The 26,854-nt window shown below is 42.2% G+C and overlaps 1 protein-coding gene across 1 annotated transcript in view; it reads left to right on the top strand.

Annotated features, from left to right (window-relative positions):
• Positions 1–26,854, top strand: part of gli2a (GLI family zinc finger 2a) — a 103,095-nt gene that overhangs the window by 16,314 nt on the left and 59,927 nt on the right. The window contains exon 2 of the mRNA XM_014173702.2: positions 3,577–3,718. Coding sequence (XP_014029177.2) covers positions 3,604–3,718 — 115 coding nt within the window. The 5' untranslated portion in view covers positions 3,577–3,603. The remainder of the gene's footprint in view (positions 1–3,576; positions 3,719–26,854) is intronic.

Genomic DNA, 26,854 nt, shown 5'->3' with positions numbered 1-26,854 from the left:
GCATTGTCGGAACTAGATGCACAAGCATTTTTGCTACACTCGCAATAACATCTGCTAACCATTTGTATGTGACCTATACATTTTTATTTATTTATTTATTTCACCTTTATTTAACCAGGTAGGCCAGTTGAGAACAAGTTCTCATTTACAACTGCGACCTGGCCAAGATAAAGCAAAGCAGTGCGACAAAAACAACAACAGAGAGTTACACATGGGATAAACAAACCTACAGTCAATAACACAATAGAAAAATCTGTATACAGTGTGTGCAAATGAAGTATGGAGGTAAGGCAATAAATAGGCCATAGTGGAAAAGTAATTACAATTTAGCAATTAACACTGGCGTGATAGATGTACAGATGAGGATGTGCAAGTAGAAATACTTGTGTGCAAAAGAGCAGAAAAACAAAAACAAATATGGGATGAGGTAGGTAGTTGGTTGGATGGGCTATTTACAGATGGGCTGAGTACAGCTGCAGCGATCGGTAAGCTGCTCTGACAGCTGATGCTTAAAGTTAGTGAGGAAGATATGTCTTCAACTTCAGTGATTTTTGCAATTCGTTCCAGTCATTGGTAGCAGAGGACTGGAAGGAAAGGTGGCCAAAGGAAGTGTTGGCTTTGGGGATGACCAGTGAAATATACCTGCTGCAGCGCGTGCTACGGGTGGGTGTTGCTATGGTGACCAGTGAGCTGAGATAAGGTGGAGCTGTACCTAGCAAAGACTTATAGATGACCTGGAGCCAGTGGGTTTGGCGATGAATATGTAGCGAGGACCAGCCAACGAGAGCATACAGGTTGCAGTGGTGGGTAGTATATGGGGCTTTGGTGACAAAACGGATGGCACTGTGATAGACTGCATCCAATTTGCTGAGTAGAGTGTTGGAGGCTATTTTGTAAATGACATCGCCGAAGTCAAGGATCGGTAGGATAGTTAGTTTTACAAGGATATGTTTGGCAGCATGAGTGAAGGATGCTTTGTTGCGACATAGGAAGCCGATTCTAGATTTAATTTTGGATTGGAGATGCTTATTTAATGTCAAAGTGGAATTATGTTTTTCGACTTGAGTCAATAAGTATTCAACCCCTTTGTTATGGCAGGCCTAAATAAATTCAGGAGTAAAGATTTACTTAACAAGTCACATAATGGGGCCTCCTGAGTGGCGCACCGGTCTAAGGCACTGCATCGCAGTGCTAGAGGCATCATTACAGATCCGGGAGACCCATGAGGTGGCGCACAATTGGCCCAGCATCGTCCCGGTTAGGGGAAGGGTTTGGCCAGCTGGGATGTCCTTGTCCCATCGCGCTCTAGCGACTCCTTGTGGCTACCGGGCGCATGAACGCTGACTTCGGTCGCCAGCTGTACAGTGTTTCCTCCGACACATTGGTGCGGCTGGCTTCCGGGTTAACCGAGCAGTGTGTCAAGAAGCAGTACAGCTTGGCGGGGTCGTGTTTCGGAGGACGCATGGCTCTCGACCTTCGCCTCTCCTGAGTCCATACGGGAGTTCCAGCGAGGAGACAAGACTGTAGCTACCGATTGGGGAGAAAAAGGGGTAAAAAGTACTAAAAAAGTTTTAAATTATAAATAAATAAATACAAGTCAAATAGTAAGTTGCATTGACTCACTCTGTGTGCCATAATAGTGTTTACCATGATTTTTGAATGACTACCTCATCTCTGTACCCCACACATACAATTATCTGTAAGGTCCCTCAGTCGAGCAGTGAATTTTAAACACAGATTCAACCACAAAGGATGGTTTTCCAATGCCTTGCAAAGAAGGGCACCTATTGGGTAGATGGGTAAAAAGAAATCAGACACTGAATATCCCTTTGACGATGGTGAAGTTATTAATTACACTTTGGGGGGTGTATCAATACACCCAGTCACTAGAAAGATACAGGAGTCCTTCCTAATTCAGTTGCCGGAGAGGAAGGGAACCGCTCAAGGACTTCACCACGAGGCCAATGGTGACGTTTAATGGCTGTGATAGGAGAGAACTCAGGATGCATCAACAACATTGTAGTTACTCGACAATACTAACCTAATTGATAGACTGAAAAGAAGGCAGCCTGTACAGAATAAAAAATATTCCAAAACATGCATCCTGTTTGCAACAAGGCACTAAAGTAGTACTGCAAAACATTTGGCAAAGCAATTAACTTTTTGTCCTGTATACAAAGTGTTATGTTTGAGGCAAATCCAATACAACACATTACTGAGTACCATTCTCCATATTTTCAAGCATAGTGGTGGCTGCATCATGTTATGGGTATACTTGTAATAGTTAAGGACTGGGGAGTTTTTCAGGATAAAAAATAAACAGCATGGCGCGAATCACAGGCAAAATCCTAGAGGAAAACCTGTTTCAGTCTGCTTTCCACCAGACACTGGGACAAGAATTCACCTTTCAGCAGGACAATAACTAAAACAGGCCAAATCTACACTGGAGTTGCTTACCAAGAAGACAGTGAATGTTCATGAGTGGCCAAGTTACAGTTTTGACATAAATCAGCTTTAAAATCTATGGCAAGACATGAAAATTGTTATATTGCAATGATCAACAACCAATTTGACAGAGCTTGAAGAATTTTGAAAAGAATAATGGGCAAATGTTGCATAATCCAGGTGTGCAAAGCTCTTAGAGACTTACCCAGAAAGACTCACAGATGTAATTGCTGCCAAAGGTGATTCTAACATGTATTGACTCAGGGGTTGAATACTTATCGAAGTTATATTAATGAATTGTTTCATTTTTATGATTTTTCTTCCACTTTTACATTTTACAGAGTATTTTGTGTAAATCGCTGACAAAAAATGACAATTAAATCTATTTGAATCCCACTTTGTAGCACAAGAACATTTGGAAAAAGTAAAGGGGTGTGAATACTTTCTGAAGGCGCTGTATTTAAGTGTACGTTTTCATATTGAGTGACCTCTTAAAACTATGTATAAACATGGTAGTTACTAGTTACAGTACGTTAATGTATTATTTGACCACTATATCCTGAGCGATACTTCTTATGACATACAGTCAAAATGTTTTGTTTTTATTCTCTGCTGAAAAGTTAAATAACTACATTTAGTTTAACTGTGCAAGAGAGAAGACTAGGAAGAGACACGCTAGATGATGTAATATGGTAGCTAGACTAATCTCTCTTGTGTCGTTGTTCCCAGACAGTGCCCGGTAACCAGCAACGCTATGCTTTACCTCAGAGAAGTCTGCTTCATGTCATTGAACTGAATAGTTTTATATATATATATATATTCTTTGTTTTCCTTTTTTTAAACGCAAGCATATTATTCATTTTGTATTTTATACACATTTTTGGACTGTAATACAGAGTGTAAAATCTGTAGAGCTCCCTCTGTTGGCAACTCGGGCACAGCTGGGGGAACTCACATAGGATAATACAACCAGTGAATGTGTTGTTTTTCTGCGTGTGTGTATGTGTTGTGACCAAAACAACCTCCTCATTCCAAAATATCCTAGTATAAAAGGAATTGTGTCAACAACCTTTTTATTCGCTTTCCACATGTTTTGCTTTAATCTCTCCTTCTCCCTCTCTGTTTCCCTAGGTTGACTCTGCCTCCCTGCTGTCCACCATGGAGACCTCTGCTCCGACAGCCACTGAGAAAAAGGAGCATAAGGGATCAGGTCTGGATGGAAGCAGCTTCTCAGACCTGCCAAAGAAACCATCTCCCACTACTGTGACCAGAGGTATGAATGACTAAGCAGTGGTGGAAAAAGTACTCAATTGTCATACTTGAGTAAAAGTAGATGCCTTAATAGAAAATTAATCAAGTCAAAGTCACGCAGTAAAATACTACCTGAGTAAAAGTCTAAAAAGTGTCTGGTTTTAAAAGTACTTAAATACAGTGGTGGAAAAAGTACTACATGTTCATACTTGAGGTATATTTGGGAAAAAACAGACAGGGGGAACACTCAGACATCATTTACGAACGCATTATTTGTTTTTAGTGATTCTGCCAGATCAGATTCAGTAGGGATGACAACGCGTTATATTGATAGATGCGTGAATTGGACCATATTGCTGTCCTGCCTGAGCATTCGAAAACGAGTACTTTTGGGTGTCAGGGAAAATGTATGGTATCATAAATATAACATATTTTCTTTAGGAATGTAGTGGACTAAAAGTAAACTTGTCAATGATATATATTAAAGTATAGATGCCCCCAAAAACAACTTAAGTGGTACTTCAAAGTATTTTTACTTACTTTACAGCACTGTGACTAAGAGCTAACACCTTCAAATATACCTCCAGTCTCTGTCTGTACACTATAGCAGTGCTCCCAGTCAGAAGTTGGCATATTTGATACCCAAATCAAATACATTATAGGTGTCCCCCTGTCATATGGTATCTCCAGAAGTATTCTTCCAATATTTTCATTCTGAAAATATTTTCAATGACTGAAATTGATTGTGCAGAAGATAAAATCTTGCCTTTAGGTATTGTTTTTCTTTTGGTGGTCCATGTTGGTGTATGCTTTACATAGTGTCTTATTTTTTATTTATTTATTTATTTATTTATTTCACCTTTATTTAACCAGGTAGGCAAGTTGAGAACAAGTTCTCATTTACAATTGCGACCTGGCCAAGATAAAGCAAAGCAGTTCGACACATACAACAACACAGAGTTACACATGGAGTAAAACAAACATACAGTCAATAATACAGTAGAAAAATAAGTCTATATACAATGTGAGCAAATGAGGTGAGATAAGGGAGGTAAAGGCAAAAAAGGCCATGGTGGCAAAGTAAATACAATATAGCAAGTAAAACACTGGAATGGTAGATTTGTAGTGGAAGAAAGTGCAAAGTAGAAATAATGGGGTGCAAAGGAGATAAATAAATAAATACAGTAGGGGAAGAGGTAGTTGTATGGGCTAAATTATAGATGGGCTATGTACAGGTGCAGTGATCTGTGAGCTGCTCTGACAGCTGGTGCTTAAAGGTAGTGAGGGACATAAGTGTTTCCAGTTTCAGAGATTCTTGTAGTTCGTTCCAGTCATTGGCAGCAGAGAACTGGAAGGAGAGACGGCCAAACGAGGAATTGGCTTTGGGGGTGACCAGAGAGATATACCTGCTGGAGCACGTGCTACAGGTGGGTGCTGCTATGGTGACCAGCGAGCGGAGATAAGGGGGGACTTTACCTAGCAGGGTCTTGTAGATGACCTGGAGCCAGTGGGTTTGGCGACGAGTATGAAGCGAGGTCCAGCCAACGAGAGCATACAGGTCGCAGTGATGGGTAGTATATGGGGCTTTGGTGACAAAACGGGTGGCACTGTGATAGACTGCATCCAGTTTATTGAGTAGGGTATTGGAGGCTATTTTGTAAATGACATCGCCGAAGTCAAGGATCGGTAGGATGGTCAGTTTTACGAGGGTATGTTTGGCAGCATGAGTGAAGGATGCTTTGTTGCGAAATAGGAAGCCAATTCTAGATTTAACTTTGGATTGGAGATGTTTGATGTGAGTCTGGAAGGAGAGCTTACAGTCTAACCAGACACCTAGGTATTTGTAGTTGTCCACATATTCTAAGTCAGAACCGTCCAGAGTAGTGATGCTGGATGGGCGGGCAGGTGCGGGCAGCGATCGGTTGAAGAGCATGCATTTCGTTTTTACTTGTATTTAAGAGCAGTTGGAGGCCACGGAAGGAGAGTTATATGGCATTGAAGCTCGTCTGGAGGGTTGTTAACACAGTTGTCAAAGAAGGGCCAGAAGTATACAGAATGGTGTCATCTGCGTAGAGGTGGATCAGAGACTCACCAGCAGCAAGAGCGACATCATTGATGTATACAGAGAAAAGAGTTGGCCCAAGAATTGAACCCTGTGGCACCCCCAAAGAGACTACCAGAGGCTCGGACAACAGGCCATCCGATTTGACACATTGAACTCGATCAGAGAAGTAGTTGGTGAACCAGGCGAGGCAATCATTTGAGAAACCAAGGCTATTGAGTCTGCCGATGAGGATGTGGTGATTGACAGAGTTGAAAGCCTTGGCCAGGTCAATGAATATGGCAGCACAGTATTGTTTCTTATCGATGGCGGTTACGATATTGTTTAGGACCTTGAGCGTGGCTGAGGTGCACCCATGACCAGCTCTGAAACCAGATTGCATAGCGGAGAAGGTGCGGTAGGATTCGAAATGGTCGGTAATCTGTTTGTTGACTTGGCTTTTGAAGACCTTAGAAAGGCAGGGTAGGATAGATATAGGTCTGTAGCAGTTTGGGTCAAGAGTGCCCCCTCCTTTGAAGAGGGGGATGACAGCAGCTGCTTTCCAATCTTTTGGAATCTCAGACGACACGAAAGAGAGGTTGAACAGGCTAGTAATAGGGGTTGCAACAATTTCGGCAGGTAATTTTAGAAAGAAAGGGTCCAGATTGTCTAGCCCGGCTGATTTGTAGGGGTCCAGATTTTTCAGCTTTTCAGAACATCAGCTGACTGGATTTTGGAGAAAGAGAAATGGGGAAGGCTTGGGCAAGTTGCTGTGGGGGGTGCAGTGCTGTTGACCGCGGTAGGGGTAGCCAGGTGGAAAGCATGGCCAGCCGTAGAAAAATGCTTATTGAAATTCTAAATTTTTGTGGATTTATCGGAGGTGACAGAGTTTCCTATCCTCAGTGCAGTGGGCAGCTGGGAGGTGGTGTTCCTATTCTCCATGGACTTTACAGTGTCCCAGAAGTTTTTTGAGTTTGTGTTGCAGGAAGCAAATTTCTGCTTGAAAAAGCTAGCCTTGGCTTTTCTAACTGCCTGTGTATATTGGTTTCTAACGTCCCTGAAAAGTTGCATATCACGGGGGCTGTTCGATGCTAATGCAGAATGCCACAGGATGTTTTTGTGTTGGTTAAGGGCAGTCAGGTCTGGAGAGAACCAAGGTCTATATCTGTTCCTGGTTCTACATTTTTTGAATGGGGCATGCTTATTTAAGATAGTGAGGAAGGCATTTAAAAAAAATAACCAGGCATCCTCTACTGACGGGAGGAGGTCAATATCCTTCCAGGATACCCGGGCCAGGTCGATGAGAAAGACTTGCTCACTGAAATGTTTCAGGGAACGTTTGACAGTGATAAGTGGAGGTCGTTCGACCGCTGACCCATTACGGATGCAGGCAATGAGGCAGTGATCGCTGAGATCTTGGTTGAAAACAGCAGAAGTGTATTTAGAGGGCAAGTTGGTTAGGATGATATCTATGAGGGTGCCCGTGTTTACGGCTTTGGGGTGGTACCTGGTAGGTTCATTGATAATTTGTGTGAGATTGAGGGCATCAAGCTTAGATTGTAGGATGGCTGGGGTGTTAAGCATGTCCCAGTTTAGGTCACCTAGCAGCACGAGCTCTGAAGATAGATGGGGGGCAATCAGTTCACATATGGTGTCCAGAGCACAGCTGGGGGCAGAGGGTGGTCTATAGCAGGCGGCAACGGTGAGAGACTTGTTTTTAGAGATATATTTTTAAAAGTAGACGTTCAAATTGTTTGTGTACAGACCTGGATAGTAGGACAGAACTCTGCAGGCTATCTCTGCAGTAGATTGCAACACTGCCCTCTTTCGCCGTTCTATCTTGTCTGAAAATGTTGTAGTTAGGGTTGAAGATTTCAGAGTTTTTGGTGGACTTCCTAAGCCAGGATTCAGACACGGCTAGGACATCCAGGTTGGCAGAGTGTGCTAAAGCAGTGAATAAAACAAACTTAGGGAGGAGGCTTCTAATGTTAACATGCATGAAACCAAGGCTGTTACGGTTACAGAAGTCATCAAAAGAGAGCGCCTGGGGAATAGGAGTGGAGCTAGGCACTGCAGGGCCTGGATTCACCTCTACATCACCAGAGGAACAGAGGAGGGGTAGGATAAGGATACGGCTAAAAGCTATGAGAATTGGTTGTCTATGAAGTCTGGAATAGAGAGTAAAAGGAGAAGGTTTCTGGGGGCGATAAAATAGCTTCAAGGTATAATGTACAAACAAAGGTATGGTAGGATGTGAATACAGTGGAGGTAAACCTAGGCATTGAGTGATGATGAGAGAGATATTGTCTCTAGAAACATCATTGAAACCAGAAGATGTCAAAGCATGTGTGGGTGGTGGAACTGAAAGGTTGGATAAGGTATAATCAGCAGGGCTAGAGGCTCTACAGTGAAATAAGCCAATAAACACTAACCAGAACAGCAATGGACAAGGCATATTGACATTAAGGAGAGGCATGCTTAGCCGAGTGATCATAAGGGTCCAGTGAGATTCAGACAGCTAGCCGGGCCATAGGTAGCAAGCTGGCAGAAGATGGAGGGAGGTCTGTTTTTAGCCACCTCGTGCGTTTCCGTCTGTAGATTAGTGGGGTTCCGTGTGGTAGGGGGGACCAGTCCAATTGGCAAAATAGTTATAGTGGCCCAAGAAAATTGTCCGATAGACCTATTCAGATAGCAGCCGATAAGACAGCTAACGATTAGCGGGCCGCAGATGGGCGTTCAGGTTACGTAGATACGGAGGGGCCAGTTGGATAACTCCCTCGGGCAGATAACATTGGTAGTCCAGTCGTGAAGGCCCGATGGGGCTCCGCATCGGCAGTAAAACGGGTCCGGATAGGTGATTGTAGCCCATGAGTGGCTGATGGAACTCTTCAGCTGGCTAGCTCCGGAATAATTGATGTTGGCTCCGGGACCAACATTAGCCAATAGTCACTCGGGTAGCAGCTAGCTAGCTGCAAGATCCAGGTGTAAATGTCCAGAGCCTGCGGTAGAAATCCGGGGATATGGAGAGAAAATAGGTCCGGTATGCTCTGGTCTGAGTCGCGCTGTACAAAACTGCCGATGGCTTTTCGAGCTAAGGGATAGCTGATGTCCGCTAAACGTGGCTAGCTGAACTCCAATGTTAGCCAGTGAACTGGCCAACCTCTGGCTAACCTCTGGCTAGCTTCTGTTGTGGAGTTCAGATTTGAGGTAAATCTTTTTTTTTTTTAAATTGGTGAGGCGGGTTGCAGGAGAGTGTTTTGAGGTTTGAGTTTTTAGAAAAAAAAATATAAAAAGATATGCGAAGAAAATATGTAAATATATATATATATATATATATATATATATATATATATATATATATATATATATATATATATATATATATACACGGGACACGACAAGAGGACAAAGGACGTCTGACTGCTATGCCATCTTGGAATGAAGATGAGTTAGTGTCCAACGACTGGCTCAGTGCTCAGCATTCTTATTGACCCACTCAGTGGCACGTAAAAAAAAAGAGATATGGACAGGGACTGCATGTTTCAAGGATGTCAGAAACTGGGTGATGAAAAATAACACTATAATGAGGGCGAAAGACCTTGTTCTTACCTCGTGAGTATAAACGTTATAAATTACTAAAGCAGTCTGTGGTAACAGTGGACGGCACAGTGCATCAGAGTCCTCTGACACCGGCGAGGATCGGGAAGTACCTTTTGATATGCTAATGAGCTGTATCTGATATTGTGGCATTGGTAAGTTATATTTAATGATAAGCTTGGTGACCTGCCATAAGCAAAGCCATATGAGCATTAATTGTTTAGAGAAATAGATTTAAGAAAAATAGGACGCTTCTCTCTGCCCTCAATGGCACCTCTTCAAAGAAATCGTAGAAGATTGTTTCCAAACATATTAATTACATTTATTGTACTGTATCCTATACAGGGTACCCTATTGCAATTATTCAAACCTACATAGACCAAATAATTGTGATAGTTGCAAATTATATTGTAAGTAATATAAAGCTGGTATAGTTTATTTTTATGGAAAGTAGCTGGCAGGCAACTCTTATGTGATGATAACTGTAGTGAGTTTCCATCCGGTCTGAGGAAAAAAAAGAGAGTGTGCGAGAAAGAGTGAGAGAAACAGAAAGTGTTAGAGAGGGAGGGAGGAAGAGAGAGATACAGATTAAGGGAGAGAGAGAGAGACAGGGAGAGAGACCTCTCATGTATTAAATATGAGACCTCGTGTTTTCATCAGTGAGTATATGTGATGAAATCTCCCCATAACGAGGACTGAGGACCTTGTTCTTGCCTCCAGAGGTTTAACATTATGAATTATAAACGACTGCATGGCGGAGCGGTTCAACTGGACTCTGAAGTCCTTCCTTCTGAGATGGACAAAGACATCTAGCGAGGGCCCACCACTGAAATGTTAATAGAACTTATCAGTCATACGTTTTTACTGTTTAATGAATGGCTTGGTGGCCTGCCATCGCCAAACTATAATCATCATGCATTCTTTATTCACACATTGGCAACAGCGAAAGTAGAACATTTACACCCATACTGACTTTGTTACATAGTTATACTCTTATGTTTCTCATTTGTTTTTGTCCTTTTGATCAGTCTTTTCACTGGTCCTGCAATTAGTATGAATATTTGACCAAATCTGTTCCTGGAGAGCTACCTTCCTGTATCTTTTCACTCCAACCCCAGTTGTAACTAACCTGATTCAGTTTATCAACCAGCTAATTATTAGAATCAGGTGTGCTAGATTAGGGTTGGAGTGAAGTTACTCACCAGGAACAGGGTTGAAGAGCCCTGATATAGGGCATAATGTGAATAAATCAATATGATAGTGTATTATTCTTAGTACATTTCTCAAAGTAGCCAATATCAATGGCCTCATTCACTCAACTCTATTGAAACTACTGTTAAGTCAAAGGGTAACTAACTGAAGGATCATCAGACCACTTGGTGAAAGGTCTAAGAAAAGCGCCCTAATGTCTGCATTAGCTTCAATGGTAAAACATCCAAGTCATTACAAATGAACAGAGTTCCAACTACGGTACATCGTTTCCCTTCGCTGGCCTGCCCTGGACACGTTGGCAGGTTGAACATCAGTGTCTTACAAAGAAGACTCCATTTCAGTTTCATGGAGACATGCCTTGCCTAGTTCAAGGGATACTTCACCGCTGAACATTATTTGGGGTGTTTTTCCAGTTTCCTACATAATTATGAGTGATGAGGTGTTTCAGACATAATTATGCACCATAGCGGTATTTTAGAATTTTTGCCCGGGAGAGTTCAACCAATGATGTCATTGGTTGATTGAGCCTGCTATCTGAACAAAAAATGGGTTTTGTCATGTTTTGTAGTAATTATTGTGGCCTTTGTGTTTTGCCGATTGCACGACGATCACGCTAGCAGCGAGTAGATATGATTGTCCTTGTTCAATAGATAGGAACGATGTTCCTAGCTGCCACATCATTGCAGGATATCTAGGTTGACTCGTTTTCCCGAGCTTTGTAAAGACTACAGCCTGACAGGAGCCCTACTTCCTTATCCAATTGTGTTCCCACCCTCGAAGGCAGGCTTTTCAAAAATGGGTTTGGTACCAGTTTCTACAGGTTCATGGGAGCTATGTTACCATGCACTGTCTATCCAAGATGGCTAAATAATTACAATGGCTGCTTCTGATTCCTCTTTCCAAGAAAAGCTGGACGATGAAACAGTTTTCGATGTTCTTTTACATAAGAGGAGTTGAGACGAGTACATGAATTGCGAGACCAGCAAGCAGCGATGGGGAACCACGGTCAGACTCTGATGGATTGTGTGTATGTGACAGACCATATCGGTTTCGTTGCACACATGGATAGGAGTGTGCTGTAGACCTCTAAGATCCTCTAAGATCAACTGGTGGCAGCAGCCTAGACCAGCTAGACCAGGAAGGCAAAAGACAAACGAGTAAGTTGTTTTGCAGTTGGTACCTAGCTAGCAATATAAGATCTCTTTTCACACAAGGCAGTGCTGTTCAGTAAAGTATAATTTTGTGATCGATTCAACCATAACAGGGCTTACTAGTAACATTACAAGACAATCTAGCCATGTTGAGCTAGCTTTGTTTGCTTTACCCAAAAATGTACTGTAGCCTAATGTTATAGGTAGTTAGTTAACGTTAGCTAGCTAGCCTCAATGTATCTTATCAGGATTAAAACTGGATAAATGTTTTGATGATGATGACGAAGAGTAATGAAATTACTTTGGCTTTATGACTCGTATTAGTCTTTGAATAACTATACCTGTGTGTTGTAGCTACAGTGAGGGGGGAAAAGTATTTGATCCCCTGCTGATTTTGTACATTTGCCCACTGACAAAGAAATGATCAGTCTATAATTTTATTGGTAGGTTTATTTGAACAGTGAGAGACAGAATAACAACAAAAAAATCCAGAAAAACGCATGTCAAAAATGTTATAAATTGATTTGCATTTTAATGAGGGAAATAAGTATTTGACCCCCTCTCAATCAGAAAGATTTCTGGCTCCCAGGTGTCTTTTATACAGGTAACGAGCTGAGATAAGGAGCACACTCTTAAAGGGAGTGCTCCTATTCTTTATTGTGCTGCAGTACGAATACAGACAGTACACAACAATTGCCCATAATAGTGTTTTTGTAATTATTTTTCAGACAATACCGCTTAGTGGCCATGGGATTATATGTATAGTTTGTTCTATGTGGGGAGAAGCTAGGCACAGGACACCAAATTCCCTTGCCTGCGTGTGTTGTCTGGGCCATTCAAACAATTTATCCTTCACACGATGGACAGTATGTCGGATACAAATAAGTGGATGATTCAAGGAGATGTGAAAGGTCCATAACAACAATCTCCCATTGTATCAAAGTGACTCCGAACATCTCACTGCACCCACCAAACACACCATATACAAATATTCCCTTTGTATACCTGTAGTATTTGTTATAGGCGTTAGTAGAATATTTGTCTTTACTGCATACAGTATATGTCATACATTGCCATAATGTTTCTGTGTACTGCTGTGTAAACTCACCTCGCTCTCCAGAGCAAATTAAATTTGTCTTGAATACAATCCATGTCTACTTATTTGCTACATTGACAGACTAATCTACTGATTTATTCAAACATGTTTACTTACCAACAAATTAAAGTTGAAATGATACACCAACTCCCTGCATCATTTGTTTTATCAGTAAGATTGTAGCTAGTTACTTCCCCCAAAAAATCATGAATATCACAATGAATTGATCCAGAAGTAGAAGTCAGCACTTTATTGGTTTCTGACGCAGCTGGAATCACTTAGTCACTTGTCAGTACACATATACCAAAATATTAAATAAACATTTTATCAAACTCCATTATATACATATGTAAAAGAGCTAGCAATATCTATACCATAATGCAGTTGTGAGTATAGTAGGCATTCTATATTAAATGACAACATCAGTCTAATATGGATGTTGTGTTGGCTGAATATTCCAGGCAGAGTCCTGAAAGTTCTTCAGCTGGTGAACATTGTCTTATGTTAGGCAATGGCACCTTGTCTGACATAACTTTATGACCTTGGACTCATAGACTATACACTTTTACTCTTGCCAGCCCCGTGCAGTCTTTTCCTCTTCCGAGTCAGATAATCTTGAGGTTGTTCACAGCTGAAATCTTTCATCCAATGGGTCTATAGGATCTCTACTACTAAAGCTGGTGTCAAGGTCAGCAGCAGCAGGATTAATCTGTAGTCATTTTGTTGTTGTAAAATGGTAGCCTAGTGGTTAGAGCGTTGGGCCAGTAACCGAAAGGTTGCTGGATCGAATCCCCAAGCTGACAAGGTAAAAATCTGCTATTCTGCCACTGAGCAAGGCAGCTAACTCATTGTTGCCCAGGCGCTGTTGACTTGGATGTCGATTGAGGCAGCCCCCCGCTCCTCTCTGATTCAGAGGGGTTGGGTTAAATGCGCAAGACACATTTCAGTTAAAGGCATTAAGTTGTACAACTAACTAGGTATCCCCCTTTCCCAATACACACTCAAACAAGGTACTATATCCCCTTGTGTCAATACATCATGCTGACTAACCTTCCACACAATATCCACTGCCAGCAGACACCAATCATTCATCCACACCATCCCATTCTTACTAATAACTCTGCTTTACTCCAATTTAGACTTCAAGTTTTGCATAAACAAAGAAAACTACAGTAGAAGTTGTAGCCTACTAATAACACGCCAACTAGAACAACATGACACAGGCCAGCATATTTATTTGCTCATCGTGGAGTCATGGAAAGATTTACAGTAGCATTTGGAAAGTAATCAGACCCCTTGACTTATTTTCTTTTTTTAAATGCATTACACCATTATTCTAAAATTGATTAAATCGTTTTTTTCTCTCATCAATACCACATAATGACAGAGCAAAAAACAGTTTTTTTTAAAATGTTTGCAAATTAGTAAAAATAAAATAAAAATGATAACATTTACATAAGTATTCAGACCCTTTACTCAGTACTTTGTTGATGCACCTTTGACAGCGATTACAGCCTCATTTCTTCTTGGATATGTCACTACAAGCTTGGCATACCTGTATTTGGGGAGTTTCTCCCATTCTTCTCTGCAGATCGCCTCAAGCTCTGTGAGGTTGGATGGAGAGTGACGCTGCACAGCTATTTTCAGGTCTCTCCAGAGATGTTCGATCGGGTTCAAGTCCGGGCTTTGGCTGGGCCACTCAAGGACATTCAGAGACTTGTCCTGAAGCCACTCCTGCATTGGCTTGGCTGTATGTTTAGGGTCATTGTCCTGTTGGAAGGTGAGCCTTCGCCCCAGTCTGAGGTCCTGAGTGCTCTGGAGCAGGTTTTCATCAAGAATATCTCTGTACTTTGCTCTGTTCATCTTTCCCTCAACATGATGCTGCCACCACAGCATGATGCTGCCACCACCATGCTTCACCGTAGGGATGGTGCCAGGTTTCTTCCAGACGTGACGCTTGGTATTCAGGCCAAAGCGTTCAATATTCGTTTCATCAGACCAGAGAATCTTGTTTCTCATGGTGTGAGAGTCCTTTAGGTACCTTTTTGACAAACTCCAAGCGGGCTATCGTGCCTTTTACTGAGGAGTGGCTTCTGTCTGGCCACTCCACCTGATTGGTGGAGTCCTGCAGAGATGGTTGTCCTTCTGGAAGGTTCTCCCATCTCCACAGAGAAACTCTACAGCTCTGTCAGAGGGACCATCAGGTTCTTGGTCACCTCCCTGACCAAGGCTCTTCTCCCACGATTACTCAGTTTGGCCAGGCGGCCAGCTCTAGGAAGAGTCTTGGTGGTTCCAAACTTCTTCCATTTAAGAATGATGGAGTCGACTGTGTTCTTGGGGACCTTCAATGCTGCAGAAATATTTTGGTACCCTTCCCCAGATTTGTGCCTCGACACAATCCTGTCTCGGAGCTCTACGGACAATTCCTTTGAACTCATGGGTTATTGTGTGTAGATTGATGAGATATTTTTTATTTAATTTAATATTTATTCAATTTTAAAATAAGTCCATAACGTAACAAAATGTGGAAAAATGGAAGGGGTCTGAATACTTTCCAAATGCACTGTATACTAGTTCCTGGTGTTGATGACGCTACAGATGTTGATGGGATCGGACTCTGTAAATGGACACATAGGCCAGTCACGTTAGCCTCTGCGGTAGTTAGTTAGCTGGCTATGGGTTAGATACAGTCCGGTAGGCTGTAGCTAACATTAGCTAACGTTTTCTTGCGAAGTTACAAATCATATTGCCAGATAGCAACTGTAAAATTACATTGATTTGCTTTGGAATGTCTTGCCAGCATTTTAAGAAAACTAACTTGCTTCGTTTAGATAAACAAATGTAGTTCACTAGCTACGTTATCTCTGCTCGACTTCTTAGCAAGGTAACCAATGAAATGTTACCCCAGCAGCCTGTGCTTGCTTGTAGTTTGCACATCCATGTAATGAGCACCACACCATGACTAAACGTTACAGTTGTTGTCGACACCACAAAATTATAAATAAATAGTTGTTCGCAAGCTGATGTTCTATGAACGAGTGGCTGATCCAGTGAGTAATTTTAGCAACCTGTTGACACCCATTCTCAGCTGGATCCACCTCGACAAGGGCGGTACTACGTCCTGAAATCGCTATGAATGATGGATATTGTGGTTTGCTTTTAACCAGGAAATTCACATGGCCCGTTTTATACCGGTGTGACGCAGAAATGCTTGTATTTGGATGTAGTGAGGAAATTCTAGATTTTTCTAACACAAATATATGTTAGTAACATATGAATGGACATATACCTTGAAAGAGCAGCAGTGAAATGTCCCTTTTAAATTGGAGTTCATGACTCTTAAACCAGAATGGAAGAATGTGTAGCCCCTATAGCTCTTAGTGCAAGGGGCCCTGACTAGAAGGGGAGGGGATGATGTTGGCTTGGCATGAATCCGCCTGTTCCTTGATATGCATCAGGCTGTTTCTTTAGCCGGGCCTTGTTAATGATTTTAAATGGGCACCCACGTTCTCTGTGACAGCCCGCATCTGTCTGGCAGGGCAGGCTCTTTTGTGTGTGTGTGTGTGTGTGTGTGTGTGTGTGTGTGTGTGCGAGCTGTAAGGCTGCAACACGACCCCTAGCCTGTAGGAGTTATTGGTCTGTCTCTCAGGTTGTGGTTCGCCAGTTGTAGGAACATGTGCACAGATCAGGTACTTCATACTGGGACAGTAAAACATTCAAAGCTAAAGCAAACCTTGCCTGGCTTTAGCAGATTCTCTTTCACACCAGCACGGGAAGAGGGATGTGTAGGCATAGATAGACACAAGCTGTGTTCGAATACCCATACTATCATACTGTATACTACATATTTAAGGAGTGTATATACTATTAGTTCATTTTAGTATACTGTAAATGAACGGTATCCCTTCAGTTGAGTGTACTAGCGCTTTGCCTGTCTACCGGAAGTTGGCTGCTGTTGCTATGCAACTTCTTGCTAGCTTGTTAGCATAGCTAACAAATTACCAGCTAGACATTTTATGTCTTCATTAGCAATGTCCATTAAGAACGCTCAACGACTATACCTTTTAGCTAAGCTAAGAATGCTGTGAAGAAGTCAATAAACGTTGGGTAGTTAGTTAGATACCATTTAGTTAATATACTGGCAAGCAGGGATGGCACTAGAGATTCATGGATAGGGGGGCTAAGCTTCTTTTAGGGGGGGTCTGGGCATACTCCCCCCTATAATAGGCCTAGCGATGACCCTGCTGGCAAGTTTTATGTATTATTTGCCAACTAATGTTAGGTAGCTAGCTAACATACCAGTACATACAAGCAACTGCTGTAATGATATGCTATGTGGTTGGTAAGGTTAGCGTAGCTAACAAAATGTCACCGAACAGAACGTGTAACATAAGTTATTTGAAAAGGCATATATATTTTTTTACATTGCTCAATATTTTCTTAACATTTGTCATAATTAGTTAAGGCAGTGAATTTGTATCCACTCTCGTCAGACTTGGCTGATTATTTTCTGACATTTTCTTCAAATCTGAAAATGTTGTGAAGCCACGCCCATTTTCGAAAGAAATGCATTAAGGGCCCCAAAAGCACAGAAATAATGTCCACTGCCTGTATACTTCGTATTTTGACAAATGTAGTACGACATCCGGGAACCTTTTGGCATACTTTGTCCAATAAGCATACTACATACTCAATTTACATCACAAATAGTACGGTTAGTAGGAGTATTTGAACAGTCTTTCTGTTTTGCCATTTTATTTTAATTGTCCTCTAGTAAGCAGGGTGCATTGTCTTCAATGTTACGTTAAAAAAAGATGTTAGCCCAGAAAACCAGAGGTACATTTTTCTGTCATACTTTTACACTATACACTGTCTTTATGTAACCCTCAGATTGGAATTGAGTTCAACAGTCACCATTGTGCCCTGTTTTGTCCCTCCCCCCACTCCACGTACACTGGCTGTACAAATGTAGACTGTGGAGTGTAACCACTAGCCTAAACTCTGGGTCTAGTGACTACACAAGATGGATGAAGGAACATTAGTTTTGTTAAGAGAGTGGTGAGCTAGTGATAAGGATGGAGCAGTGTGTTAATCACGCCCCTGGTGTCCGTAAAGATGGTGAGTGAGTAAAGGTCAGGGTGAGATGGGTTCCGAGGGGTGATGGGGAGGTTAAGGCATCCGCATGCTTCCAATCTGAAACAGTTCGGGACAGTTTGTGAATATATTATGACAACATTTTGTGAGGTTTTTGTTCATTTTGGTCTTCGGCAAGGGTTTTTTCCGCTGTATGGGCACACACATTTTTCTCTCGGCGCAACCCGAATTTCAGTAGCCGAAGTCTATGCCCATTCGTCGGTCATTGTTCAACTGTGGGGATTCTTCAATGAAGTTTGTTGTTATTCAATGGTAGATGACTAATTTCCATGCACATTTTGTTCACTTGAAAAATACTGCACCAAACATCTTAGTTAGATGTAAAATTGCATAACTAAAATCTCCTCAGCAAAAGCATAAACATTTTACAGATTTCTTAAATTATTTTAGACTTATTCTGACTATTTTGAGGAAGTGTATACTGGCTACGTCATCTCAATATGGACAAACGGTACTATTGCCACCTTTTTCTCGAGTTCGGCTAGGCGCCAGCCAACCGAAGCATGCATAAGGCTTTTGAGGTGTGCGTGAGAGGGGGAGCAAGGTGCGTCTCTCCCATAGACCTCTCTCATGGTCCCTGGGCTGCTCTGCTCTGGAGAAGGTGCTCCGGAGGTTAGGCTGCTGGCAGAGAAAAATGTGACCAGAAAAAAAGGCTACCCGCCTGGTTGTCCACAGGCAGCATCACTCCAAAGGGACAGACAGACACAAATCTTCCTGAGAAAGGGATTTCTGCTCTTTCTTTCTTTCCCACTAAATGGGAATACCTAGTCAGTTGTACAACTGAAATGTGTCTTCCACATTTATCCCAATCCGTCTGAATCAGAGAGGTGCAGGGGGCTGCAATAATCAACATCCATATCTTCGGTGCCATGCTCAGGGGCAGAGCGACAGATTTCTAACTTGTCAGCTCAGGGATTTGATCCAGCTACCTTTCGGTTACTGACCCAACGCTCTAACCACTAGGCTACCTGAGGCCCTTACGCTGCTGTGGTACTGTGGCCCCATGAAAAAGCAGGGAGAGAATAGAGGATCTGTGACTCAGCGGTTAGCCAGTGCTGTCTGACCTCTACCTCCTCCCTTATATGTTGAACTAACTCCATGGTCCCTCCTCTGGTGTTTTAAACTGATCAAATAATAAATATCCTGATGAGTGGAATATTCTCTGTACTTTTTAAGATATTCCTAACGTTACTCTAACTGCACAACGTGGATGAGTGCCTTCGTATTCGTTCCCTTTGTCTTTAAAAAGAGTAAACAAGACAATGCAAGAGATAAATAGTTCTGGTTACTGTCTTGTGCAAGACGCCACCTCCATTGACCTTATTATTTCGAAAACAACTTGACACACACATTTGAAAATCCCATAATATATTTATCTTTAATTTCCCCAGTATATTATCATGTTGGGAAAGAAAGGACCCACTCTATTCAGTGTCATCTATTTCATGACATTGTATCAATACTGCATTGGCTAAGACCCGATACCTGAGAAGACTATACCAGGCAGGTCTTACAGGAAGGCTAAGCTATTGACTGGTTCGGCCCAATTCTGCTTTCCTGTCAGAGCGCTCCTCTTCTATAAAACACAGAGACAGATATCATTACAGAGCGGGAAAGACGTTCATTTTATTTTTATGGTCATGTTCCGTCAAACTGTATAGATCCTCCTAAAATGGTGTCTTATTTTACAGTAAATAGGTTATATTTCATATCTAATATGTTTTAAAATAGGTTCATACAGAGTCTGTCCTGGGCAGTCAGCTCAATACATTTCTTTATACTTATACATTCCCTTGACTCTAAGTCTACATCAGTGTAAAACAGAGCTCCTTGGAAAACAGATTGTTATACTGAGGAGTTTCAGAAGTTACTCTGCCTCTGTCGGTAGTCATTAGAGCAAGTTCAAGTCTGAAAAAGTTGTTGCCTACATAGGCTTCAGCACAGGGTCCGATACACTTCTGTTCTCTTGCCGGAAATTGGACACGGGTTGGGTTTTGCATTTTACAGTTGATTCTCTGGATAGTTGTTACATAAAGTAAATACATTCCTATGCCGAGTTCAGATTAATATTTAAGATGCTGAGAACACTACTGTGATCACAATGAGTGTGTGTGTGTGTGTATTTAATTAATTAAATTAGCACAGTATAGTACATCAAAGTAACAGTATAGTCTCTGTACTGTCTCTTTTCTATAGATTGACAGAGCTGAATACTTTGACAGAGTTATGTCTCTAATGTGGTTATGAAGCATAAATCATTCTGTAATAAAAATACATCTCTGATATTGGTTGTTTCTTTGGAACGTTCATCTGCCTCCTGCCTTTTGCTTCAAAGCTTCTAGTTAAAGTGAAGAAAATAAACTGTGTGCTTTGGGCACCGTCTGCCTAACACACGTAAATCTCTCCTTACAAGATGTCGCACACACACACACACACACACACACACACACACACACACACACACACACACGCACACACACACACACACACACACACGCACACACACATGCACACACACAGTGTCCAAAGACAACATGTTAGGAGTTGAGAGCAATATATGGATACTTTAGGGGATTTGCTGACACCCTTCCTCTCTCTTTCTTTCTCTCTCTCGCCTTCTTCTTTTTCTCTAACAGCACGCCGTTCCTAACATGCTCTGTTTAATCCAGGTCTCCGACTCTGAGATGTATATTTCCTGTTTTGGGTACCTGATATGGATCTGTCGGTCAGCCCTGGATGGGCTGTAGAGTTCTGGTTCTCCCCTTTCCCCCCGGTGCCCCCCCTAGGCAACCCCTGACCTTTGCCTTCTCTAAATGGGGGGGGTTTTACACATCCAAAATAATAACAGTAGCTAGCTGGACAAAACAAGTTCCACTACATAAAGAAAATGTGAATGTTTGCCAAACGTAGACCTCTAAAAAGACCCCCACCCCTCACCCCATGTAACTCTAACTCTTATCAACCTGAACTAAGAGCCTTCCACGCCTGCTTTCTTCCACTAATGTACCCCTTCAAGCTCACAGTTCAAGTGAACAAAAATAAACCACTGAGGAGTTAAACATAAATGTGTGTAAAACTGTAAACACAGACAGGGGTGCTTATGTAAACAGGTCTGTTGCTATAGCTGGGGTAAATGGGCTACAGGCTATTCATATGGCTGGTCTTCTAGGCTACAGCAGGACAGGCTGAGGCCAGAGGAGTCCATCTTTTGTTGTCGGGGAAAGTTAATTCCAATATTGATTGTGAACAACCAGAGATATATTATTGCCACAATTGATCAAATCACAGTTCTTTACTGTTCTTAGCTAATTTGACACTTCACCTAAAAAGAGCTATTGGCCTATAGCCATCGCCAGTATTAGAGCGCTTTGTGACTGTGCTGTTGCAGCTCTGTTAAGCTCACAGGAAATTGACTTGTAGCGACACTAGAATTTCTGCTCAAGCTGGAGGAGTTGGTTTTGCTGGTAATTACAGATCTAAGGTTACACTGCTGACAACGGCTGGTAATACCACAACATTAGCAATTAGTCTACTTATGGATGGCTTTTAGTAGTAGAGAGAGTCACATATCACATGTTCAATCCCCTGCACCTGTAAGCCAGACAGACTTTGTCTAAGTAAAATCCAGTCAAATAAACAGACAAAAGGAAGGGTTTTAAAACATGTTTATTTTGGTTTAAAAAACAAACAGAAATGGTTTAATGTTTTTTCATTATTTGTTGGGGTCGCTTTTGTCCGAAATAAGCATCAGGTCAGCTTAGCTTGACGATGAGTAGGAGAAGAAATTCAATAAACATTGTGTGGTCAGTGCAGCAGTCAGCAGCAGCGTGAATCCTGTCTGAAACAAGAAAGCAGTACGTCCCAAATGGCACCCTATTCCCTGTAGTGCACTACTCTTGAACAAGGCCCACAGGGAATAGGGTGCCATATGGGACAAGCCCAGTGTGGCCCACGGCCCTGACACCAGGGCTACTGGCCTTCCTCCAAGGACAGAACGCATGCAGGCAGGCATGCAGACGGCATGACTACAGTAAACTGTGTGACCAGCAAAATAAGCAGACAGGGTAGCCTGAGTAAATGCAGCAGACCCAGGAATAACAAACAAACAGAGGCATCCCAGACCAAAACTCTGTCCTGGCTGGAGACAAGTATACAGTTCTCCTAGAACAGGGTCAGGAAGGAAGGAACAGCCAATCCAAGAACCAATCTATGCCTTATGTTTTCCATTGTGTAGCGCTGAAGTCTCCTCCATTTTTCTTGTTTGGTGAGTAGTGCAAATGAGGGCAGAATCAGTTCAGTTCTGCACATATCCCCTGCACTATGCAATGGAGTAACAACGTTTCCTCCACTCTGAGAAAGTCCTTTCTATCACTAGTTAAATTACGGTATATACAGTACACCCTGTAATTATACTACAGCCTTGAGACCTCAATGTATGGTTGTCATGGTCCTGAGTAACATGTAAACAAGCCGCTACCAGCCCTATGGATAACTAGTTCGTAATCTCATACATCAGACAGCTCTGGGAAAAGTGTTGGAGGATGAGAAGAAGGATGGATTTGGGAAAAATAAATAGTAATTTTCATAACAACTGGGTAGGAATGGAGTAAGTGATTGAGTGAGTGAAATCCCTTCATGTGAGCTCTTTGGTTAGGAAGTATGGGGATTTTGAGGATTCCCTCATACCTTCTATGTTTCATTAAAATTGAATTTACACTGAACAAAAATATAAATGCAACATGTAAAGTGTTGGTCCCATTTTTCATGAGATGAATTACAAGATCTCAGATATTTTCCATACGTACAAAAAGCTTATTTCTCTCTAATTCTGTGCACAAATTTGTTTACATCCCTGTTAGTGAGCATTTCTCCTTTGCCAAGATAATCCATCCACCTGACAGGTGTGACATATCAAGAAACTGATTAAACAGCATGATCATTACACAGGTGTACCTTGTGCTGGGAACAATAAAAGGCCACTCTAAAATGTGTACACCACACAATGCCACAGATGTCTCACGTTTTTAAGGAGCGTGCAATTGGCATGCTGACTGCAGGAGTGTCCACCAGAGCTGTTACCAGATAATTGAATGTTAATTTCTCTACCATAAGCCGCCTCCAACATCATTTTAGAGAATTTGGCAATGCGTCCAACTGGCCTCACAACCTCAGACCCCGTGTAACCACCTCATGTTTCAGCATGATAATGCGCTGCCCCATATCACGAGGATCTGTACACAATTCGTGGAAGCTGAAAATGTCCCAGTTCTTCCATGGCCTGCATACTCACCAGACATGTCAACCATTGAGCACGTTTGGGATGCTCTGAATCGACGAATCGATGTGTATGACGGCGTGTTCCAGTTCTTGCCAATATCCAGCAACTTCGCACAGCCATTCAAGAGGAGTGGGACAACATTCCACAGGCCACAATCAACCGCCTGATCAACTCTATGCGAAGGAGATGTGTCACGCTGCATGAGGCAAATGGTGGTCACGTCAGATACTGGTTTTCTGATCCACGCCCCTACCTTTTTTTTAAGGTATCTGTAAACAACAGATGCATATCTGTATTCCCAGTAATATGAAATCCATAGATTAGGGCCTAAGGAATTTATTTCAATTGACTGATTTCCTTTAATGAACTGTAACTCAGTAAAATCTTTGAAATTGTTGCATGTTGTGTTTTTGTTCCGTTTAAATGCATCTTGTCCTTATTCGCTGTACATAGTGGCAATGATAGATAGTGTCATGCCCTCTGTATACTTATTACAGTAATGAAGTGTTGCCTTCCCTATTACCACTCTGACACTGTGACCAGTTCAGGTGAACAAGAGGTTAGTGTTGTTAGACTGGACCCATTATTAACCTCAGTCAAATGACATTTATTTTTCCAACGCGTTATGACTTACAATGTAAAGCCTGTGTATTAGCAGTATAGTCTGTGCAGTCTGTGTTGTGGCCTAGGTAATTTCCCACAGTAGGAAATATGCGTGTGCATTCTTGGCCCAAGCTTCAAAGGATCAACAGGGTCATCCCACGGCTGCAGCAGATACAGACTTGTCTCTCTCTCGCTCTTTCTCTCTCTCTCACCCTAAAATGCCCCCCCCGCGCCCTCACCTCACCTCCACACGCACACAAACACACACACATAAACACGCATGCACACGCACGCACACAGACACATGCCTCCACCTCTTCCAAATCTCCCGATCCCTCTGCTTTAACATGGGGCTCTGAACAGGTCCTTATCTTATCAATGATAGTGATGATGGCATCAAACTGTCATGGTAAACAAGGCGGTAGTCTCTGACATGTTGTGGCATGGTTATAGACTGGGATTAATATAAGACCCAGAGCCAACTTTCCACTTCAATTCTGGCCAATAGGGTCTTGACTCTCAATTTAATGACACATACTGCCATGTTGCACACAGCTGCATCTACAGTATCTTACATTTAATTCAGTTATTTCCTAAATACAGATTCCAAACACGTGGAATCCCAAACAATGAGAGTTCACTTACTCAATCTATAACAGTGTAGAAGCAGTCTGAGACATGTACATTTGCAGGAATGTACATGTATAAAGTATATACAGTTCATGTCCTATGGATGTGTACATTGTCCAAGTGTTAGCTTTGGCTCTGAGAGGGTTTGGATACTTAAGAAAGAGCTCAGTAAATCCTTCTTATTCATCAAAGTTGTAGTTCCTGCTCGCTCTGAAATTCCCACGGCTGTATTCACTACACAGTGTACTTAACTGAAGAGGGGGGGAATGTTTACATTTCAAGCGTCCGCTTCTTTAAACTCCCATGAATAACAATAATTTAGCCAGTGAGTTTTTACAGTTTAATTTCTTCATTGTGAGGGGATAAACCTTTAATTATGACTGAGGAAGTTGCTTAATCCACAGACAGAAGGAAGCTGAGCTCACAGGCTGAGAGGTATCTGGGACTTTTTTCTTTCTGAGGCCACAGTTTAGTTCTCTCTCTCTCTCTCTCTCTCTCTCTCTCTCTCTCTCTCTCTCTCTCTCTCTCTCTCTCTCTCTCTCTCATATTATTTGTTCAGTTATGAACATTTTGCCTGATCATTAACACTGATCATTAGCACTTGCAGGGTGTCGGGGTCCCTTGCATTTAGTGTTATGCTCCAGGTAATATTTCCTTCCTCTAGGCCAGTCAGGCCAATCTCTCTCTCCTAGTAGAGAGAGGCAGGCGTCTGGGCCTGGAGGGCCGAGAGGGAACCAGTCAGGGGTTGCCAAGAGCCAAGCAAGCCCCATGCATGCAGCCTGGAGGAACATAGAGCCAGAGCTTTCCCAATACTACTCCATGGCCTGATAATCACTCCATAACCACATACTGGACTGTCCAGTGCAGGTTTGGGGTCAATTCCATTTCAGTTCAAGCCTCAAGGACAATTGGAATTGGAGGTAGATTTTTTATATATTTACATTAGTAGGCCTACAGCAGCTACAAATGACTTACTACACAGGAGATCTGACATTTTAGTGTGTCAAGGAATGTACAAGTGTCAAAGACATTTGTTCTTGTCTGCTTGCCGAAATGTAAAAAGGTATAATATATGTTCACTAACACAGATTTCTTCAATAGTCTTGTATGGTTTTGCCAGACAATATAACTTTTAGCAAGTCAAGAGACACAGTGAATAGTGTTTTTGCAGGTGTGCATGCATCGACTAACACTAGACAAGGCTTTAAATTATTCTTTAAATAGGGCCTTGTGTGCCTGTCTGTCTGTTTAGTTAGCTCATGTTCAGGACAACTCGACATGGCAGCTTGTCAGACCAATAGAGACAGTGTAATTGCCCTCAACTCCCTAAGAAAACCTAGTTTGACTGACAAAATAACATGAATACGAAACCTTTTTGCATTTCCAATTGACACAACTCAGCTACAATGAGAAAAGCCATAACAGTGTAGCCTAGAAATCAAGCCTTACTAAAAAAATTCACAAGCTGTTCCATTATTCCAGTTATAAAACAGTGTGCATACTGCTCGTATAAGAAAAGAAAAGAAACTCTTTGTCGAGAATGTTCTGTATTCTAAAGTTTTACATAAAACGTATTGTGAAATATTTTTCCTCATAAACATTGTGAAATGGAATTGGTCTGAATCGAATGGCTCCAGGATCTCTCCTACAAGACCAATGGAAAAAAGTCCAAATTAACCAGCTGCTTGTTTGTCACGATATTTAGCACAGGTGTGGAGAGGTCACACTTTGAACTGAACAAGGCCCTTTTGTTTGTTAAGGACTGTGTTATTAAGGATAATTGTCACCGCCAGGGTTTTAAATGTACTGCAACATGCAGCCAGGCAGACATTTTCCTGTTGTGAGGCAGAGCATTCAAAAGCATTGGCCTGAACAAGGCACTGTGCAGATCCATTCGACTTGAACAGATACAATTAGTAGTTATTGGGGATGCTGCAGTACTGTAGGTGATTTGTAGATCAGTAATTCTGTGTGACTTATTACTTAGGTTTATCCCCTCAAGCGCAGCGAATGTATTTTCTGTAGGGCGGGGAGGCGGGGGGAGTCTTGTTTCTGCTAGTCTCCCCCTCTCTCTGCCTCCACTCGGTTAATGGATCCATTACCATGTCATATTACAGTACATATAACCTCAGGTGATCTCAGGCCTCGGTGCATGAAAAGTCTCCTGAGACGGCGGGGGCTGTTATGGGGGGCCGGGTGTAGAGATGTGGGGCTATGGTGGCTGGTGGAGGGGCTCAGTTACTCCATGGTTAGGGGGACTAGCACCACTTGGTATCTATAGGAGCTGATACGTGGCAGTCTGCAGGTCTGACAGGTTGCTGCTAGACATGATCCTGTTCAGGCTCAGTGATAGAGCAGCCTCGAGACTCTAAAAGACAGTGAAGTAGGACCTGCAC

The sequence above is a fragment of the Salmo salar genome, chromosome ssa25 (assembly GCF_905237065.1).
Source record: "Salmo salar chromosome ssa25, Ssal_v3.1, whole genome shotgun sequence".
Taxonomy (NCBI): domain Eukaryota; kingdom Metazoa; phylum Chordata; class Actinopteri; order Salmoniformes; family Salmonidae; genus Salmo; species Salmo salar.
This window is presented reverse-complemented; position numbering and strand designations above follow the sequence as displayed.